Source organism: Pantherophis guttatus, chromosome 9 (genome assembly GCF_059756535.1).
Source record: "Pantherophis guttatus breed Tessera chromosome 9, ASM5975653v1, whole genome shotgun sequence".
NCBI lineage: Eukaryota > Metazoa > Chordata > Lepidosauria > Squamata > Colubridae > Pantherophis > Pantherophis guttatus.
The window spans coordinates 15,506,556-15,528,820 of NC_142071.1; the positions used below are offsets into that span (position 1 = coordinate 15,506,556).

The following is a 22,265-nucleotide window of genomic DNA, read 5'->3' on the forward strand; positions in this document are numbered from 1 at the left end:
AAGTTTCCTTCAAGTGACATTATTGAAACTTGGCAACAAAATGCTGAAACGGCAACAAAATGCTGGTTTTTATTTCAGTTTTTATTTTTGTTTCTGTTCTTATTGAATCAAAACTAAACACATCCAGGTTGCGTTACAGACAAGAAATCAACTTTAGCTTCACCTCTTCCATCAGCACTGCCAGGTTACGTCTTCCATGCTCCTTGGAGGCCAGAAATAAAACAACACTAAGAGGGCAATTCTGACTTTACTCACAACTAGATATTTCATTTTTAATCAAATCATTACTATTGCTTACTTTATCATGACTAAAGCTTCATTCTACTACATACAAAATACACTGGCAACCTAGGCCTGCACTACTGCCTTCCTCTTTATTCGTTTTTCTTAAAAATTTTACTTTGGAGTGGAAGCAACTTTTTCAAAATGAAATAAAATGATCTCAGGACCTCCTAGCTTACAAAGACCAACCGGCATGTTTGGGTGAATTGAGGTACTTAAGAACCAACCAGGGAATGCTGCAGATTCAAAGCAGCAAGTTGATTTACTGCCTCTAGTGAAAACATAGAAAGAAAAATTCTTGAATTCCTTAGTGTCACTGTAAAAATCCATGATGTTGTTTTCCTGAAACAAATACAAGGCTTGGTTAGGAGAGCTGCAGGATTAGCTACTTCTGTTTTAATCCATACATTAATTGTTAAAAATATTTGTTAGGAAATGATATTACCTAACTTGTTGGATTGGCAATATATAAACCTCAATATAGCTTTAAGACTGCTGTATTGCTGTATTGCATCATACTGTGTCCTGATTGGTTAGCTCTGTAGCCAATGTCCTTAAGAGGGAGCTTGAAACATCATTTGTTTCTCTTTGTTTCTCTTTGCTGATCTTTGCTGATCTTTATTGCTCTTTACTGCTCTTTGCTGTGTTTGCTACTGTTTGCTACTGTTTGCAACTGTTTATTGTGTATGATTACAACAACTGGTAAGAAGACTTTGTTATTGGCTTATCCCTGGACTATTGTTTTACTATCTACTGCTTTATGCGTGTATGACCTGGACTGTTTATTGGACTGTGCCTTACTATTTCCTGAAAGTAAACACAACTCAGTGTATCTTTGTGTTGGCTGTGTTTATCGTACCTACTCTCAACCACTTTTCATGTGCACACCCTTGCTACTCAAGGGTTGCTCTGCGAATTCCTTAACATTGGTTATGGCCCAGGATACTGAGAGTTAGTGTGAATACACAGTACCATATTCAGACAGCTGTTTTTGTGGTTTATTGTCCAAGTGAAGATGGCACAAGAACAGTCAACCAGCATATCTCTGATAACTCGGTTGGATGGAACAAACTACTTTTCCTGGTCTATGAAGTGCAGCCTATGAACTTCTGAGTAAGGAAGGACTATGGGCTGTAGTTCATGATCCACCAGATATAACTCCTTGGAATTCAGCAGACGATGAAGATGCAAAGAAAATAGCCAAATTTAACCGGGATAATGAAAGGGCTCTTTGTATAATCGGACTGACACTAAGTGACCAGCAGCTAGTCCATATTCGTGGTGAGGAGTCTGCTGCCAAGTGTTGGGACACTTTGAAGAGGATTTATGTTCGTGATAGTGTGGGTGCACACATACACCTTACACGTAAACTATTTAGAGCTCATCTTCTGAAAGGTAGAGATATATTAGCTCATTTGGAGTTTATGAAAGGAATTTTACAAGAGCTACATGAAAAGGAGCTGATTTTCTCAGAGCTTCATCAGGTTTATATCATTCTTTCCTCTTTGGATGAAAGTTATGATGATTATGTGTCTTCACTGGAAGTCGTGGCCAGAGATAAACTGACATTGACTGGCATAACTGGAAGATTGTTAGAAGAGTCCAGAAGAAGGCAAGATAAAGACCAACTGAGAAAGAGACAACCACAGGAAGAAAACCTGTGGTTTTCTTCAACTGCCTATATTGTTAGAAAATGTTTTTGTTGTGGGGCTATAACAAGATTCTGTAAAAAGGGCAAGAAACTGAATACTGGTAGTCAACAGAGAGCTAAAAAGGATGTTAGTTTAGCTATATCCCGCTCAACTACAACTGTAAACTATGATTTGTGGGTAGTTGACAGTGGAGCATCACAATCAATAACTAATAGTAAAGAGAGGTTTGTTAAAATGACTAAGAGTAAACAACATGTATCATTAGCAAATAGATGGAAAATGAAAGTATCTGGAGAAGGTACTGCATATTGTTCATGTATAAATGAGCATTTACCTATGTTGTATGCACCTAAACTACAATTTAACCTGCTATCTGTGAAAGCAGTGTTAAAAGCTGGGTTTGTAGTAACATTTAGGGGAGATAAATGTCTGATTGAAAAAGATGGTACAAGTGTTATTGCAAAGTTAGAGAATGATTTGTTTGTTCTGAATGATGATCCATTAATCATGGCTAATGCTAACTCAGTTTACGATAACACGAAGCCACATGATGAATGCATTCACTTGCTTCATAGGCGTTTGGGACACGTAAACTTTAAGATGTTAAAGAAAACTGTGGAATTATCTGATGGGATAAAATTAAAACCTTGTAAAAAATATTTAAACTGCAATGCTTGTAACCAAGAAAAGAATAAGGTAACTCCTGCAAACAGAGTTAATGGGTTTACAACCAATGAACCTTTAGAGGTAGTGTTTGCAGATATCATTGATCCTAAAAAACCTAGTTTAGGAGGAGCCTGTTATATATTGAGTATAATAGACCATTTTTCTCGTTATGGTTTCTGTTATCTTATGAAAACCAAAGCAGAAACATTCCAGCATTTTTCAAACTGGCTGAGGTTTGCTGAGAGGAAAAAGAAACACAAGGTTCTTTGTCTGGTAACTGACAATGGTACTGAGTTTACCAATAATAGGTTTGTAACTATGTTACAGAAAGCTGGCATTGAACACAAGCTTTCTGCCCCTTATAGACCGCAACAGAATGCATATATTGAACGCAGAGGTCAAACGTTGCAGGCTATGGCTCAAATCATGCTATCTGATTTTGGTTTGCCTGAAACACTTTGGGGTGAGGCAATAATGTGTGCTAACCATATCTTGAATAACGTAGTTAATTCAACAACTGGTGAATTACCATTCACACAGAATTAAGTTATTTGCACACATTTGGAGCCCCATCATGGGTTCATATTCCTTCGCAATTGAGGCGAAAGAGGCAACATAGAGCAAAGAAGCTGTTTTTTGTTAGTTATGAATCCAACCACAGGTCATATAGATTTTGGGCGCCAGGTACCACTAGTATCTACTGCAGTGCTAGTGCCAAGTTCCTGGAGCATGTTGGTTGGAGTAAGCTTGAGCAGGAATCTGACAAGGTAAATGATAGCGTTGTTGTGGATACTCAAGTGTTTGCTGATATCCCTGATAATGAAATAGTTGAGGAAGAACCTGTTACTGTAAAGGAGGAAGAGGTTATAGGGGAGGTAGAAGAGGAAATACCTATAGCAAGTCCTGAGCTGCCTAGACATTCAACTAGAGAGAAACATCCACCTGATAGGTATCAAGCAAGTGTGGTATGTCAGGTGAACATAGAGCCTTCCAACTTTAATGAAATTAAACTGTATCCTGAAAAGAATCAGGTAGCTTGGAAGAAAGCGATGGACAAAGAGCTGACATCATTGAAGGAATTAGATGTTTATGAGAACATTAGGCTACCACCAGGTGAGCATGCAATTGATTGCAAGTGGGTTTATAAACTAAAAACTGGTGTAGATGGGACTGTTACCCATAAGGCAAGATTAGTTGCTCAAGGATTTGCTCAGTCAGATAAGGACTATCTTGAAGTGTTTGCACCTAGTCTGAGGGCGACTACTTTACGAGCAGCATTAGTATGGACAGCTTAGAACAGATACAGGATAAATCATATAAATGTTGAAACTGCATATCTGCATGCGCCATTACAACATACAATCTATATGAAGAAGCCACTAGATTTGAATACTGATGGGAAGACTGATTGCTGGAGACTGAAGAAAAGTCTTTATGGCTTAAAGCAGTCAGGTTACAAGTGGAATAAATGTATTGTTAATGAGATAGTTGCTATGGATTTTGTAGCTAGTATAGCTGATCCATGTTTGTTCAAGAAAGAGAATTTATCATTTTTGTCCACCTACTGAGTCTTTCCTAAGGACATGGGATAGGCAGATGTTGTTCTTTATTGGTGTCAAAGGTATCATCACAGGATGTAAATTGTTCCAAGATGAACTGCTTTTTGCAATTGACTGATGGTGATTTTGTCAATTCCTATGGTGTTCAGACTAGTTGTTTTGGGATTGCACCCAAGGCACCTATTACTATTGGTACTGCCTTTGCTTTATTTTTCCACAATCAGTCTACTTCTATTTGCAGGTCTTTGCTTATTTGTTTGTTTAATTTATATGCCACCCAGCACATCGATAAAGCAATGAATACAATTCCATTTGTATTACAATTGCTGGGCACAGTTTACATATTTGAACTTGGTATCAAGCTTTAGTAATTGTTGTTAGTTTCTATTTGAGTCCTAATTCCAGATATTTAATTCTGCCTTGCTGTGTGATATAGTATATTTAAGGGAGTCATTCTTACTTCAATTTAAGTTCAAGTTAAAATTCTATTCTGGAAATTTCCCATTGTAGCTTATTTTCCAAATGTAGTCTCCCAAGTAGGATTAGCCATTACTGTTTACATGGTTTACAAGCTATACTGTATTTATTTCTACATTATTTCTTTCCCATATTAAGAAGAAATTTATTGCTAATCATCTTGCCAAGGTAAACTAGCAATAACAGAAACTGAACAAATCAGAAACACTTCATTAAAAAAATATCTTCACCACAAACCATTTTTTCATAAGACATCTAAAGCTACAATTTCATTTTATTGTGATAAGTATATCACCATAAACAAGGGTGGGGAGCATTGATTTGACAATGACAGTATCTATGCTTTCTCTGGAAAATCAATCAGAATAGAATAGAGCTGGAAGGGACCTGGAAGTCTTCTAGTCCAACCCTCTGCTCAAGCAGGAGACCCTATACAATTTGAGACAAGTGGCTGTCCAGGCTCTTTTTTAAAACCTCCAGTGATGAAGCACCCACATCACCCTTTATCTTTAATGTTAACCTATTCATTTCCACACAATCTAATATTTTTTTAAATTATATTTCCTCATTTTTCCAATGTTGTGTAAATGTCTCGCAGCCGTCAAAACATGCAATATTAAATATACATTCCCTTTATTATATTTTTCTGACAAAATACCTAACAAGAATATTTCTGGCTTTAAATCTATATGTTGCCTCTATGTTTTTTCTAGCCATGTATGTATTTTCATCCAAAAAATTTTTTGCCTTTGAGCAGGTCCACTACAGTATGGTAGTACAAGCCTGGCATCTGGTTGCATTTCCAACATTCGGCGGATATGTTTTTAAAAATCTTTGCTAGCCTTGCCACTGGCAAGTGCCACCTGTAGAACATATTATACAGGTTTTTCTTGTATTTAGTTGCCATTGTGAATTTATAGTTTCTAACCCAAAGTATTGCCTTTTATCTAATTCTCTAGTATACCCAAAAAAAATTTGCCCATGTTATCATTGTTTCTTTCACTTGTTCATCTTCCATTTTAAGGCTTAATTAATAGCTATACATTTTCTTTATTAACTTTTCATCCACACCTAATAGTATTGATCAAGTATTGTTGGCTCTTTATAGAAACCATCTATCTTTACATCTTTTTCATATCTGGATTGTATTTGCAAGTGTGGCCACGATGCGAGGACCACCCCTTGATTTTGCAATTCCTATTTACTTTTAAGTTCCCCTTTCTCATTTAAAATATCTTTATATGTTATACATTTTCCCAAGTTTACCACATTTGGACGTTTCAGTACTTCCATTGTTGAAATCCAGACTGGTATTTTCATATAATTTTTTGCTTTAACTTTTTCCCATACTAGACGTAGAGTGTTCCTTACATAATGTCTTTGAAAGTATCTATGTATTTTATTTTTGTCATATCACAGAAAGGCATGTCATCCCAGCTGGAAATCATGTCCCTCCAGCAATAACAATCTTCTATTTCTAAGATTTATCCATTCCTTCACCCAAGTTAGTGCCAAGGCCTGATAGTAGAGCTCCCAATCCGGCAGACCAAAGCCCCTGTTGTTTTTTGATTCTTGCAACATTTTCAGTCTTTTTCTCACTATTTCAAGATTATTGCGTTTAGTTCATCAAAATATCTTTTCTCTACCTTTACAGGAATTGTTTGAAACAAGAACAATAGCTTTGGCAGTACATTCATTTTTATGGTTGCTATTCTTCCTACCATTGACAACTGCAGATTTTTCCAGTTCTCCAAGTCCACTTTTATTTGTTGTATTAATTTGTATAATTATCTTCTTTAATTGTTGCACATCTAGCTGTTAAGTAGATTCCCAAGTATTTTACTGTCTTGACTACCTGAAGGTCTGTTTTCTTTGTCATTTTTCTGTTTATCTGTAAGATTTTTAACTAGTATTTATGTTTTGTCTTTATTTATTCTCAATCCTGCCACTTCTCCATATTCCTCTATTTTTCCCATTATCTTAGGGCCAGTTTCCAATGGTTCTTCTAGTACAAATACCAACTACAATGCTTGTAGTTTATATTTTTCTCTTTTTATTTCCAGACTTCTTATTTCTGGATCTTGTCTAATGCCTCTATTTAACACTTCCAGTGTTAATATGAATAGTAATTGGGACAGCGGACATCCTTGCTTTGTGCCTTTTTTTTTATATTAAAATTTGCCATCGAGCCCCATACACTATCACTTTTGCCATTTGTATGGAGTATATTGTCTTAATCATGTTTACAAACTTCTTGCCACAGTCCATACACTCTAATTGTTGGAACATAAATTGCCAATTTACGTTATCAAATGTTTTCTGTGCATCTAAGAAAATCAATGCCATTTGTTTTTCAAAGTGTACTTCATAATATTCCAGCGTATCTAAAATAAACCTTACATTATTCTTAATTTGTCTTTTGGGTAGGAATCCATTTTGATCTGAGTGAATAAATTCATTCAAGAATATTTTTAATCTTTCTACTATTATTGATGCAAATAGTTTTTAGTCTGCATTTAGTACTGATATAGGCCTATAATTCTTTATCTGTGTTAAGTCTGAATCTTTCAGAATTAATGTTATATTTGCTTCTATACACGAATTTGGTATCTTAGCTTCTAACAGAACTTCATTGTAAATCTCTAACATCGACAAATTTAATGAATCCTGTAAATATTTATAAACTTCTGCAGGTAATCCATCTGGTCCTGGTGCTTTATTGTTCTGTTGTCTATTTATCGCCTCTGTTAATTCTATCATTATTATTCTTTCATTTAACATTGCTTTCATATTTTCAGACATTTTTGGAAATTTAGCTTTTTCTAGATATTGCTTTATCTTCTCCACTGAATTTTTTTCTTGATCATATAATTTCCCATAAAACTCCTGAATTATTTTCTTTTTAATCCAATTTTGGTGTTGTAGGATCCCTCTCATCTTGTAATTTATTTATCAGTTTCTTCTCTTTTTTCTTTTTCAGTTTATATGCTAGCCATCTTCCTGGTTGATTGGCATTTTCAAAATTGTTTTGTTTTCCTCTTTTAATTTGTTGTTAATAGGTTATGGCTCAGTGGTGGTATTCAAATTTTTTTACTACTGGTTCTGTGGGTGTGGCTTGTTTGGTGGGGTGTGGCTTGGTGGTCATGTGACTGGGTGCACATGGCTTGGTGGTCATGTGACTGTATGGGCATGGCTTGGTCATGTGACTCGGTGGTGTGGCTTGGTGGTCATGTGAGTGGGTGGTGTGGCTAAGTGGTCATGTGACTGGGTGGGCATGGCTAGGTGGTCACGATCCTAGTTCCCTCTACAAGGATTCCTGCATCCAGACCTTTTGTAATCCCCCAAAGGATCATAGAAAACCAGATTCCATACAGCTCTGAACCCTTAAGGCAAACCAAATACAGGTGGTCCTCCTTAATGGCCAGTTGCTTAGCAAGTGTTCAAATTTACGATTGACCTCCCCAGAACTACTTGACTTGTTTTTGGAGTTTTGACAGCCATGCACACACACAAACACATTTATGACCAGTTACAACATCCCACACACTCATGTGACTGAGGTTTTCTATGTTTTTGCCAGTTTCCAATAATTCCTTCTGGTTTCCGTTTAAAAATGCCCATTGGGAAAATGGACTTGTTTAACAACCACAGTGTTTGCTTAAGACCACAAGGTTCACTTAACAGCCATGGTGTTTGCCTAACTCAGGAGTCTGCAACCTTAAACACTCAAAGAGCCATTTTTAAATTTTCTTTTAAACAGGTATCTCTCTCTGTCTCTCTTTTCTCCCTCTCTCCCCCTATGTCTCATCTCTTTCTCCCTCTCTCTCTGTCATCTCCTTTCTCTTTTTCTCTCCTTTCTCTCATCTTTCTTTCTTTCTCCCTGTTTCTCATCTCTCTCTCTCTTCTCATCTCTTTCTGTGTGTGTGTGTGTGTCTGTCTTGTCTTTCTCTTCCCCCCCCTCTCTGTCTCGTCTCTCTCTCTCTCTCTCTTTCCATCCCCCCTGTGTGTCTCTTGTCTCTCTTTCCCTTCCCCCCTCTCTTGTCTCTCTCTTTCTCATATCACAAAGCAAAGACGCACAGTCGCACACACTCACGATGCACATACCTCATGATGTGCGTGTTTGCTCACACACGCACAAGGCCAAGAAGGAGAAGACTTGGCCTAACTTTGGAAGAGCTTTGCCCAAGACTTCTCGTGTATTCAGGGGCTAGCCTACCTCTCTCAAAGATGAGTTTGGTGGCAATCTAAGGTAAAAACTTCCAGGTCTTCAAGATCGACTTTAAGAGTGCAGAGAAGCCGAGAGCAAAAGTAGTGGTGGCGAGGGCGACAGGGACATGTGACATGTCCCACCACGGTCCCCTCCCAGATGACAGCAGGGCTTCGCCTCCTCTTTTCCTCAGAGTCGTGGTTCTGCCTCCAAGTCCTTGCGGAGGGACACAAACACACCTCTGTCGCCCCTTCTGCTGGCTGCCTCTAATCTGCAGTTTATTCGTGAGCACGTTTACTCATGAGCATGGTGCACCTCGCAGGCAGCAAAAGAAATTGCTGCCTCCTGCCTCCGTGCATCGAGGAGGCTGAGCGCTGCTAGAAGAGCACAGACCTCCTGACACAGGAAACGGCTGCCAGCAATGCCCTCAGGTGAAGATGTTGTGAGTGGAGAGGCTCAGCCCCGCTTAGGAGCCTCAGTTTATTAGTGAGCACTATTGGCCTTTCTCCCTGCCTCTCCTGCCCAAAGTGCAGCTAGGATCTCCCATGTGCTTCCCTCGCAGGCCAGGCCGGCTTGGGGAAACACACGGGAAGAGCTCTGGTGCTTCAATCTCCCACGCATTCCCCTCCCTCCCTGCGTGCATTGGTCCACCCGCCGCTGGTATCACCCCTCCACCAGCTCTCCCTCTCCCACCCACCCACCAGTCCATGCCCTTCGGCCTTACCTTTGCCAGCAGCAGTTAGCAGAAGTATGTGGCTAGATTCTGCAAGTAGTGGCTGGGCAGGGCGGTCAAGCATTGGGTGGGCAGGGTTAGCAAGCAGGGACCGGCGACCAGCAAACCACACCAAATTTCCACTAACAGTTCTCCCGAACCGGTGCGAACCGGCTGAATGCCACCTTTGTATATAGTTAATCCCCTAATATATGCTTTGGCAGTATCCCTACTGTGGTAATTTTCAATGCAGTATATAGGTAATGTTAATTATAATAGGAGAGAATAAGTATGCAATTCTTCAGGAATTAAAATATGAACCTCACCAATATCACTAGCTGAGGCTCACCAGTAGTTGACTTCAGACAGCTCAAGGCCTTGGTTTTACCAGTGAGTCCCATAAAGATGGGTCGGTTTTTAAAATCTAAGTTGTCATTGGGGACCACAGCCATCAACTGCTCTGCAGAACAATAACAATATAGATGAGTCAACAAAAATAGAGAAAAGCATCTTTATTTGGAAGTGGAGTTTTGAATGAGAAGCTGTTGGAGGAAAAATGTCAATAAAACTTTTATAAGCTATCAAATAAACCATAAAGCAAATATTAGTTTTAAGGTGTTCATTAGGTCCTGAGTTATTCTATGCCCACGCTGATAAATTTTCAGATCATATGGTAGCTTGCAGCTTGTGCCCATTATTACATCTACAATACTAATAACATGTAAATACTGTAACAAGACCTTTATTGATCATAAGAAGCATTGATCTTTCTGCACTGGGGATCTTTCTCTTTGGATCATCCATCTGGACTATATAATTCCTTTCCCACAAGAGATGTGGGTCTCAGATTATAGTGACATGTTTCAACCCACCAGTCATTTGATGTAATTGCTATTTCCCTAAACAATCAATCAAGAGGTTCTGTGAGTTTTGTTGTTGTTTCTTTCTTCTTCTTCTTTTTTGCACAGTGAGATTTCCAGCAAGACTATTTGGATTAGATTTTAAAATATCATCTAGTCTCCAATGTTGGAATACTTGTCTGTATTTTAATTGCGAGATTGCTCCCTATAGTTCTGGACTCAGAATTTCTTGCAATATATACCAGAAATATTATTTTGGACTTTGGTTAGTTAGTTGACTGTTTCCATAATAAGTCTTCAATAAAACCAGGGAGATAAATATTAAGTTCTTTATATTATCCCCTAGGATTGGAAAAAGTCACTAGAAAATAATTTGAAATATCACCCTTCTTGTCCACTGTTGTATTAGTCTTTAGCCTTTAGTCTTTACCAATAGTGATCTCCTGATGACCAGGATGAGCCCGAAGGAGGGGTCAAATGTATTATAAGTCTTGAGTCCCTGTACACCCAAAAGAGATCTAAGTCCAGCCCACCTTTAATACTTTCTTATTCTCACTTATTTCCATTGACCATTAGTAGATCAGATTCCTATAGAGAGCTTAAGGTTGCAATAAATCTTTATACTCATTTGAACTGCCCGAATCTCCTGATTTCCCTGGCACTTGACAAACAATAGCTTTTAGGCTTATATACCTGCCCACAGTGCTTTACAGCATTCTCTGAGTGGTTTACAAGGTAGAAGCATTATCTGCATATTGCTCCCAATGCTCTGAGTCCTCATTTTACCAACCTTGAAAGAATGGAAGACTGAGTCAGCCTTCAGCCCCATCAGGATCAACTCCAGGATGTGGGCAGTTTGCCTGCAATACTACACTTTAACCACTGCACCACTAGGGCTCTTCTCAAGCCTTATCAAAATTTCAAGTTGACTTGGAATTTGGACCTTCTTGGTTTTGTTTTAGTTTTTTTGAAATTGAACTGGGTAAGCAAAAATGTTTTTCAAAGAAAAAAAACTAAGGAAATCCAGTTGAAAAAGGGCACCTTTGCAACATCCAGAATTTATTATTGTGATCAGAGTTGGCCCATTATCTTTTTGCAAACAGCATAAAGAAAAGTTTGAGGATTACTAAAGTACTAATGTTGCTTTTTAATACCTGGTGTCCTAGAATCCAGTGGGGTTGCTATCAGGTCATTGTTCTCAAAGACGAAATATTTCTGTTCGATATCCCACATTCTAAAGTTCCATGGGTCTTTCACAGCTTCTTTATCTGGAAGACACCGCTATGAGTGAATAGAGATATTTAAAATGATGAAAATACATAAGATATTAGCATAGAAAGAAGGTGTCAGTAGAAGAAAATGCAGGTAGTCCTTGACATACAACAGTTCATTTGGTGATTGTTTAAACTTACAACAGCACAGAAAAAAGTGGCTTATGACCGCTTTTCACATAATTCAGTGCCATATCCCCACACTCATTTGATCAAAAGATCAGACACTTGGCAACTGGCTCATATTTATGACAGTTGCAGTGTCCTGGGGTCATGTGATCACTTTTGTGACCTTCTGACAAGCAAAGTCAATGGGGAAGCCAGATTCACTTAACAACCATGTTACTAACTTAGCAACTTCAGTGATTCCCCTAACTACAGCAAGAAAAGTCCTAAAATGGGACAAAACTCACTTTAAAACTGTCTCTCTTAACAACATAAATTTTGGGCTTAATTGTTGTAAGTCAAGGTCTACCTGTATATAATTTAATGGATTTTCCCCTTCCTGCTTCTGCATGTTCACCACTCTGCTGTTGTATAAAGGAAGCCAGGAAAACCTGCTCTTCATCCAGGCCTTTGATGAGAAGAGAGACCCCACATGTCATCATACTTGGCATCCTTTATCTTTATTGTTTATGTTTTATTGAATTGAACGTACAGTAATTGATTGGATTGTTTTGAGCCACCCAGTCATTGGGATTCAGCAGCAAGTTTAATAAATTATGGTTGGTCACACAATCAACCAGATGTTTAGGCTGGATTTGGCACTGTTGTTTACCTGTCAAGTTCTTTCCAAGGTCCATTATTATTATTATTATGGTTAATCGCTTAGTCAGCCAGACATTTAGACTGGGTTTGGCATTTTTATCTACCTGTCAAGTCCCTCCCAAGGAGCTGGGAGAAGCAGATGTTATTGTCTGATGGTGTTAAAGATATTGTTGCAGGATATTTTATTTTATTTTTATTTGATTTGATTTAATTTCTATACCATCCTACTCCCGAAGGACTCAGGGCGGTACACAGCCAAACAATAAAACACATACATACAAAATTTAAAAGTAGAATAAAATCAAATTAAATAATTTTGGCCCCGACAAATTTAAAACCCCAAACTTTTAAAACCAATTTAAAATTGAATGTATAAAATACTAAAAGATATTTAAAAATTAAAAATCTTTTATAAAAGAGGGAGAAAATTAGGCCAGGCCCGCCTGGTGAAATAGTAAGGTCTTTAAAGCATGGCGGAAGGTGCGCAGATCCGGGATCCTCCGTATCTCTGGGGGGAGCTCGTTCCAGATAGTAGGTGCCCCCACAGAGAAGGCTCTCCCCCTGGGGGCCGCCAGTCGGCATTGTTTGGCTGACGGCACCCGGAGGAGCCCCTCTCTATGGAAGCGTACCGGCCGGTGGGAGGCTATTGGTGGTAGTAGGCGGTCCCGCAAGTACCCAGGTCCTAAGCCATGGAGCACTTTAAAGGTGGTAACCAAAACCTTGAAGCGCACCCGGAAGACCACCGGGAGCCAGTGCAGCTCGCGCAGGAGAGGTGTCACACGGGAGCGCCATGTCGCTCCCATTACCACCCGCGCAGCCGCATTCTGCGCCAGTTGGAGCCTCTGGGTGCTCCTCAAGGGGAGCCCCATGTAGAGAGCGTTGCAATAGTCCAGGCGGGAGGTGACAAGGGCATGAGTGACCGTGCGTAACAAGTCCCGATCCAGAAAGGGACGCAACTGGCGAATCAGGCGAACCTGATGAAAAATCCTCCCAGTCACGGCTGTCAAGTGCTCTTCTAAAGACAGCCGTGAATCCAGGAGGACGCCCAAGTTGCGAGCCCTCTCCGTGGGGGCCAATGATTCGCCAATAGTCAGTGATGGCGTCAACTGACTATATCGGGACGTCGGAAACCACAGCCACTCGGTCTTGGATGGGTTGAGCCTGAGCCTGTTCCTCCCCATCCAGATCCGTACGGCCTCCAGGCACCGGGACATCACTTCAAGGGCATCGTTGGGGTGATCCGGGGTGGAGATGTACAGCTGGGTGTCGTCAGCGTACTGATGGTACTCCACCCCGAAACCACGGATGATCTCGCCCAGCGGCTTCACATAAATGTTGAACAGGAGAGGCGAGAGGACCGACCCTTGTGGCACCCCACATATGAGGGGCCTCGGGGTCGACCTCTGTCCCCCTGTCAACACAGACTGCGACCGGTCAGAGAGGAAGGAGGAGAACCACCGCAACACAGTGCCTCCCACCCCTAACTCTTCCAACCGATGCAGCATGATACCATGGTCGATGGTATCAAAAGCCGCTGAGAGATCTAACAGGACCAGGACAGAGGAGCACCCTCTGTCCCGAGCCCTCCAGAGATCATCAACCAACACGACCAATGCCGTTTCTGTGCTGTACCCGGGCCTGAAGACCGACTGGAACGGATCCAGATACGTCGTTTCATCCAGGTGCTGGGGGAGCTGTTGCGCGACCACACTCTCAACAACCTTCGCCACGAAGCGAACGTTGGAGACCGGACGATAATTTACCAACATTGCCGGGTCCAGGGAAGGCTTCTTGAGGAGAGGCCTCACCACCGCCTCTTTCAAGACGGCGGGAAAGTCACCCTCACCCAGCGAAGCGTTTATAATCCCCTGGAGCCAGCCTCGTGTCACTTCCTGGGAAGCCAGTACTAACCAGGAAGGACACGGGTCCAATAAACAAGTGGTCGTGTTCAGTCTACCCAGAATCCTGTCCACGTCCTCAGGGGTCACAGGATCAAACTCATCCCAGATAACATTCTCAAGACCTGCCCGTCTCTCCCCCTGAGACTACCCAGTCGGAGTCCAAATCTTCCCGAATCTGAGTGATTTTGTCATACAGATACTGAACAAAATCCTCGGCTCTACCCTCCAAGGGGTCCTCCCGCGCTTCCTGATGGAGCAGGGAGCGGGTCACCCTAAAGAGGGCGGTCAGGCGATTATCTGATGACGCAATAAGAGCAGCAAAATAGCTACATTTCGCTGCTTTTATCGCCACTAAGTAATTCCTAATGTGGGATCTTACTAGTGTCCGGTCAGATTCAGAAAGACTGGCCCTCCAACTACTCTCTAGGTGTCTTTTCCGGCGCTTCAACTCCCTCAGCTCCTCGGTAAACCAAGGAGCCAATTGAGATCGGCGCCGGGTCAGAGGCCGCAAAGGCACGACCTGATCCAGAGCTCCAGCAGCCGCCCTATCCCAGGCGGCCACCAGGTCTCCAGTCGAGGCGTGTGCCAGAACCTCAGGAAATGGCCCAAGCTCTGTCTGGAATCTGTCAGGTTCCATCAGGCGCCTGGGGCGGAACCATCTTACCGGCTCTGCCTCCCTGCGGCGGGGTGCAGCGGTTCAAAAGTCAAGACGAAGGAGTGATCTGACCATGACAAGGGTTCAGTAACTATATCCCCTATCTCAAGATCCCTCGACCACTGTCCAGAGACAAAAACCAGATCCAGCGTGTTTCCCCCTGTGTGGGTAGGGCCATGAATTAACTGGGTCAGGTCCATAACTGTCATGGAAGCCATGAACTCCCGAGCCATCTCCGACGTCTCCCCCACGGACGGCAGGTTGAAATCCCCCATGACCATAAGCCTAGGGGTATCAACCGCCACCGCGGCGATGATGTTGAGTAGCTCGGGCAGGGCTGTTGCCACGTGGCAGGGAGCCAGGTACGTGATCAGCAAACCCATCTGAACCCCATGACCCCATTTCACAAAAAGGGATTCACAGCTGGCCGTCTGAGGAACAGTGGCCTCCCTCGGTCTCAGACCTTCTTTAATGATAACCACTACCCCCCCCCACCCCTCCCCTGTGACCTCGGCTGATGGAATGCTTGGAAACCTGGCGGGGACATTTCAACGAGGGGAACCCCCCCTCCTGGCCCAACCAGTTCTCCGTAATACCTGCCAGGTCCGCACCCCCCTCCTGAACAAGATCACAGATGAGGGGGGCTTTATTTACTATGGACCTGGCATTGCACAGCATCAGCCGAAGGCCTGGGTCCTGAGGGTCTAGGATATAACCTGTTCTAAGGAAAGCTGCCTTTTGTAATTGACTGGTAGTGATTTTGTCAATCCCGATGGCTTTTATTATGCACCATCTTGCAAATATTTTTCACATTCATGGCTCGAAGCAAATTGCAAAGACACTGAATATAATTACAAATATGCATATTGCTATTTCTCTTGACCCATTTAGTCTAAATCTTTCAATTGTTAAGAAACTGCAATGTAGCAATTTATTAAATTCCCAGTTCTAATATGTTCATCTTGCAATGAAACTGTGGGCATGCACAGCCAAAGAAGGTTTTAGATTGCAATCCTAATTGCAATCCTAAAGTTGCTATTTACCTTTAAATTCACAGAATAAATCTTCCAATTCCCCATCCACGATTCTCTTCTGCAGTTCCATCTCAATAGTTACTGAGTAACTTACTCAAGCAATTACTGCTGTCTGTCTCTGTGATCACCTTTCAGGCGATTAGATGTCTCTTTTGCAGTTATAGTTACAATCCTAGAAGAAGCAACTGGAAAAGATTAGCATTACATTCATGATAAGAAGAGAATTAGAGTCCACAATCATTCTAAGCAAAAAATGACAAGAGATCAAGTGTTTTGCTGCTTATGGATAGAAACCAGAGCCAGGAAGACTGGTTTTTAAGAAGAGAATGAAGGCAATATACTACTTTATTGTTGTCCTAGGATTGTTTGGATTTGTATTTCTTACTATGGCTTTGCAGAAGGGGGAGTAGGGAAATAAAATGCTTTAGATAAAGAATGAAAGGGAAAAGGGGAAAAGGGGAAGGGGAGGGGGGAAAAGAGGAAAAGGGGGGGAGGAAAAAAGAGGCAAAAGAGAAAAGAGCCTGAATTAAAAAGCTACAGGACAAAAAATCAGCTTAGTATCTAGATTTGTGGACATGCCCACAGTCAACTGAAATAGTCTTGTCTTCCATAAAACTAGAAAACTTCTGGCCTATCTAAATAACTTTTGACCTTCATATTTCCAAGAGAAGGATTGAAAACGGTTCTGCTAACTTAAGTTCCCCTTTTGCATGACATGAGTAGATTTTTCTTCTTGGTTATTGTAGGCAAGTAATGGTCCTATTCTGGAATTTCTCTCCAAACTAACTGCCTACTATCATCTCTAACCCAACATTGTCTGTAGCAAGAGTGGGAAGTTAGAACTGTGCACCCTGAAACTGAACAGCAAACATCAAAATTTGATAGGCATTGAGGCTTTTTTTATTTGTTATTGAAATAAGAAACAAAACGGGTAAACCCAATCTTAATGTCCTTGTTTTGTTTTTAAAAAATCCATTTAAACATTCCCAAACTAAGAGGTCAAACAAAACTGCTATTTTTCCTGAGGGGGTTAGAAGCTGTGGGGAACATTTGCCTGGTTTACAACTGAATTTCTTGTAAAGTCAGAATCAAGAAATTAACTTTTCCAGTATCTCCCCTTGAAATTTTCCTTCAGGTGCATCTTTTAAAAGAAAGGCACATTTGGTGGCCTAATGCTTATGCGCAGTTTTGCGTGGGACCCCAGAAAAAGTCACTCTTTGGTAGCATTTTTTTTAGTAGAGTTCTGAAACTCTTAACAAAATTTCCTAAAACCTTACACTTTCAGGTGAATTCTCCTGCTTTAAAGTCATAGGAGAGTGGGTTAGCAATTTCATAATCTTTTGCAAGGCTCACCTGCGGAAAAAGCTGTCATTCATAGTATTTCTGGGACAAAGCAGTTCTCTTTCTTCTTGTGCGGTTTTTAGACATACAGAGAGAAATTTATTGGGTGAGGCATTTGGCAATTGTTTTCAAAGCACTATTTTCAAAGACAGCTAAATTGGTAGGAGATATGCCAATCTGCTACAAAAAAACCCTAACCGTCATCACTGGAGAATAGAATGAGTTTTCTTTTCAGACACTTGCATAGGTGACAGCCTTGCTTATGCATTCAAATAGGATATTTGTAGTCTAGTAATTATTATATATTATATTATATTATATTATATTATATTATATTATATTATATTATATTATATTATATTATATTATATTATATGTATTATATTGGTATTATATTATATTATTAAGATTACAAGGGCTGAAGCAAACCCAGCAAGTTTAGTGGGTGAATAAAATGAAGGGTTATTATCTTTCATCTCATCTCATCTCTTCAAATATAGTTAAGAGGATGAAATGGAGGGGGCTATGCACTTTAATCATTTCCTACTAATAGCTGATACTATAGCATTAATATCTAAGAATCATAGTGCCAAAATATGAGATATATAATATAAAATAAAATGAGATCACTGTATCTTCAATGATAGCAGAGTGATGCTATGAAGCTAAGAAGATGTTGTAATGGGAAACCATCCTTTATTAAGAAATCCATTCCCACAACCTTATTGGTTCCAAAATAAAAATCCAAAGACATCTTTAAATAAGGAACTGCATAGATAGTCAAGTTTCCATTTTGCCTTTCAAATGTTTCCCAAACTTTACAAAATATAGTTCACCCAATTTGGCTGTCCCGCATGAGATGCTTAGGAGCATCAAGGTGGGTTGGAGAGAGATTGATTGAAAAGTGGTGCCTGTCAGGGAGGGAGACTTAGAAAGTTCTTCTGGTTCTATTTTCCCCCCAGTTCTATGGCATCCTTTTAAAAGAGAGCCAGGGATCAAGGGATTGGATTAGAAACCAGGAGACTGTGAGTTCAATTCCTGCTCTAGGCACAGAAGTTAAGTTGGATGACCAGTCCCTCTCTCTTTCATAGTCTTAGGAAGAAGGCAGTGGCAAACCACTTCTGAAATCTTGCCAAGAGTTACCAGGGCTTGTCCAAGAGTTGCCAGGAATCAAAACCAATTCAAAAGCACACTCACAGCATCCTTTAATCTTGCTTGAGATATTTGCTCCATAAGACAGGGTGGTGAATCCTGTCTAACACCTTCCATCTAAATTAAACCCTCTGCATTTCCTATTAAAGATTTAGACTGGGAAAAATTAGAGGACTCTTTGATTTTCCGTCTCACAATCAAAATGATTGCATAAACGGAAGAGAGTAATCTGAATATTAAAAAAGAAAAAGGTAATAGGAAAGATAATGGGAACTAATTAATAACAATACCTGAAGAGAAAGATCTGAACATTTAAAAAAAGAAAAAAGAAAGATAATAGGAACTAAAGAAAATAGTACCTGAGCTGATCAAATGAGTCCTGTTCCACTCTATGCTTTCTTTCACTTTGGGTTTTGCCATGGTTTTGCATAAGGTTTTAACAGCTTTCCAGTAGTTAAAGTTCATTAATAAGTTGCAGTTTCAGGGTTAGGCACAGTTTAGGCAAACTTAGCAGGAAGTTTCCTTCCTATAAAATAAGAAGTTCAATGTACTTTCTGCCAACTTTTACTATTTAACTTACCAGGACTTTATATAAACAAATGTATATAAAGATAGGGCAATTTGTCATGGTGTGCTTGTAAGCCTTGACTGCTTCCCTGAGATTCCTCAATGGATATGCCTCAAGTTATGATGTGTAGAACATGAGACTTCACACAATGATTCTTGTAAAATGGCTACGATAAACCAAGTAAATTAAACTTGTTTATAAATTAAACTTGTTTATTTTTCATATACCATTACAAAAAACATAAAAGCAATGCTATGAAACTCCTGGACAATTACATATTGATTGATTGATTGATCATCCAACATCATTTGGAGTTAGCTTCAAACGAACTCATCAGTAGAGTAGGCTAGTAGTAGTAGGTGATAGGGACATCAAGAGTATAACAGAATAACAGAGTTGAAAGGGATCTTGGAGGTCTTCTAGTCCAACCCCCAGCTCAGGGAGGAAACTCTATAGCATTTCAGACAAATGGCTGTCCAATCTCTTCTTAAAAGCCGCCAGTGTTGGAGCATTCACAACTTCCAGACATGTTTTTCCACTGATTAATTGTTCTGTCAGGAAATTTCTCCTTAATTCTAAGTTACTTCTCTCCTTGATTAGTTTCCGTTGATTGCTTCTTGTCCTGAGTTCAGGTGCTTTGGCAACTGGTTGATGCCCTCTTCTTTGTTGGATCTATAGTAGGCTGTGATTCCAATGAACTCTCCCCACCAACCCCTTTCAGGTTCCACTGGTATGAAATAAATAAAATGATGTAGGAAATGACCAGGCCGGAACCCGAGGGAGGGGGTCAAATGTGTTATTGCCCTTACAAACAACTGCAGAGGTCTGCAAAATTCACCCAATTTCCCTTCCCCGCTCCCCACAATTCTCTCCCCCTCCCATCCTGTGTTTGCAGTGCCTTTATCCTGCTCCCCCACCCTTTCTACCACTACCAGTTCACCTGGAAGCCAGTGAAAAGCCATCCTCTCCATTTTTAAGTGACCGTTTTGCAAGGAAACAAAGCTTCCAGCCCACATCAGTTCTCTGTTTGGGTGAAAAGTGTTTGGGTGCCTATGGGATGCTTAGAAATTGATCCATCTGCTCCATTTCCAAGAATCCCATAGGTGCCCACACACTTTTTGCCAGGTGGAGAACTGATGCGGGCTGGAAGCTTCATTTCCTAGCAAAAGGGGTGCTTAAAAACGGAGTGGATGGCTTTTCACTTTTCCAGCCAAAGTGTTCTGGTGGTGGCAGAAAGGAGTTGGGGGGGGAGGAGCAGGAGAAAGACACTGCTAACACTTTTCCTGCCCAGAATGAAAGTTTCTGGGGTCACTGATCTCATGAGAGTTCAGGCACTCAGTCTCTGCAAAAGAGGATAGGTGCCTGAACTCATGCGATATTGCGGCACCCAGGAGCTTCCATCGACTCTCCTCTACCTCAAAAGCACAGAAACCACGGCACAGAGGAGACAGATCTTGTGAGTCCAGCGTGCAAGAAGGGAAGGGGAAGCATGAGGTACCTTAGTGGGTTGGGGAGTCCTTGGGGGCCTCTTCCATCACTAGCCCCCCCCCCATGGCCTTCCCCATCCTGAGATACCTCATGTGCACTTAACGAACCGTGCATGTGATTAGTGAATGCATGGGCGGAAAGCAGGGAGTGATTTCATACAAGCTATGAGATTCATTCCTACGAATCCTCAAGGTACTAATGGAATGAGCAGGCTCCATTACTTTGTAATTTAAGGATTACCTGTAAACCCATATTTGTTTGAAATGCCTGGACTCCTGATTTCCCATGTCAACAAGTTCATCTTAATAATGACCTTCACTGTTTTCTTTTTCAGTCAGAGGTCTACTTGATAAGGACAGAACACCAGATACTTCTTCAGAATAGTTTTTTTTTTAAAAAATACTTTTTATTGAAAAGTTTAACAATACTAAAATAATATAAACTAAATGTCATGGTTCTGAGAAATACTCCCAACCAATTCAATTCTTAGGCCTTGGCTTCCTCAAAAATCCTGTTTATTAGGTACATCATATTGACAGGTCAGAGGTGAAACCAACACTGAATAAGTCCCATGTTTTTGGTATAATTAAAGAATAGATACTGGCCACCCACCTTGTATCACAGGTCATTTTAGCCAACCAAGCAGGTGATGGACTTCTCAGCTCTCCTTCCTGCTGTTGCTAAGGCACGTTGATCTGGCCTTGGTTCTCAGGAGCCTTATTATTGTTATGTCCGGAACATTGGAGGAAAACATTCTACATTCCATAAGTCGTCCCTCCCCCCCGCCCCCCGGCAACTAAGAAATGGAGCAAGAAAATTATGGCTTCAGCTAGAGTCATTTTGAGAGTTGACAGTCGGCTCCCCTTACATGGAAAAGAGCATCTGTAGAATATGAATCACAAACAGAAATAAAACTCCTTTCAGTTATCCCTCTGCCCTCCCCCCCATATCTGTTGACATTTTGGATTTTTGAGGGTTTTTATCATGGAATTTCTTCACTAGCCAGTCTCTTCTCACATCAGTGCCCTTAACTCAGGTGGCCTCTGATAAAGCATACCCTTTCCATTGCACTAAATATTGCAACTTCCCCTTGTGAAGCCGAGTCTAAAATCCGCTTTACTTCATAATGGGTCTCTCCTTCCACCACTATGAGCTTTCGTGCCACTGAAGCTATCGGTCTCAGTTCAGAATCGACTACCGGTTTTAAGAAGCTATTCTGGAACCAGGTGCACCTTCCCCAAAAGAAGGGGGCAACTAAGAAATTAAGTAAGAAAATTATGGCTTCAGCTAGAGTCGTTTCAAGAGTTGACACTAAAACGAAAGAGAAAAAAAATAGAAAACAAATGCAAAGTGCAAAAACAGAAAGAAAAAAGCAAAAGAAAGGAAAGAAAAAATATTTAGAAAAAGGAATATTCAAGACCAGATTCCCAATATTCCCTGCAACAAGTTCAGGCAAATATAATATTGCCCCATACCCATAAGATTATATACACATTTCACTGTTCCCATAATATCCCACCCTTATCCATTCACAAATCCAACAATCATCCATTTTTGTCCAAGTACTGGCAGAAAGTTCATTAAGGGTTTTCAGAATTTTATAGACATATTTATTTTAACATTGGTCGAACAAGTCAATATATTCCTTTCTTTTGGTTTTGACAATCTTGAT

General features: G+C 40.6%; 1 protein-coding gene across 7 annotated transcripts; it reads right to left on the reverse strand.

The window, feature by feature from the left end:
• Nucleotides 1–63: 63 nt before the first annotated feature.
• Nucleotides 64–21,342, reverse strand: LOC117677037 (interleukin-36 receptor antagonist protein-like). 7 transcript variants are annotated; one of them, XM_034436913.3, is made up of 7 exons: nt 21,206–21,342; nt 18,897–19,063; nt 16,054–16,216; nt 11,570–11,683; nt 9,882–10,015; nt 510–624; nt 64–202 (listed from the first exon to the last, which is right to left on the reverse strand). In XM_034436913.3, exons 3-7 carry the CDS (start codon nt 16,112–16,114, stop codon nt 186–188), a joined length of 441 nt encoding a protein of 146 aa, XP_034292804.1. In that variant the 5' UTR covers nt 16,115–16,216; nt 18,897–19,063; nt 21,206–21,342; the 3' UTR covers nt 64–185. The 7 variants fall into 7 exon arrangements, with proteins under 7 accessions (XP_034292804.1, XP_034292800.2, XP_034292803.2 ...); XM_034436909.3 differs by having other exon boundaries at nt 64–624; XM_034436912.3 differs by having other exon boundaries at nt 64–624; nt 11,570–11,696.
• Nucleotides 21,343–22,265: the final 923 nt, after the last annotated feature.

What these genes read in the sequence shown, in the direction of transcription:
- LOC117677037 (XM_034436909.3), bottom strand. Translation starts at nt 16,114, where the DNA reads ATGGAACTGCAGAAGAGAATCGTGGATGGGGAATTGGAAGATTTATTC. An exon ending in TTTATTCTGTGAATTTAAAG is followed by an intron (nt 11,684 to 16,053) that starts GTAAATAGCAAC and finishes GGTGTCTTCCAG; the next exon opens with ATAAAGAAGCTGTGAAAGAC. An exon ending in ACTGGATTCTAGGACACCAG is followed by an intron (nt 10,016 to 11,569) that starts GTATTAAAAAGC and finishes ATTGTTCTGCAG; the next exon opens with AGCAGTTGATGGCTGTGGTC.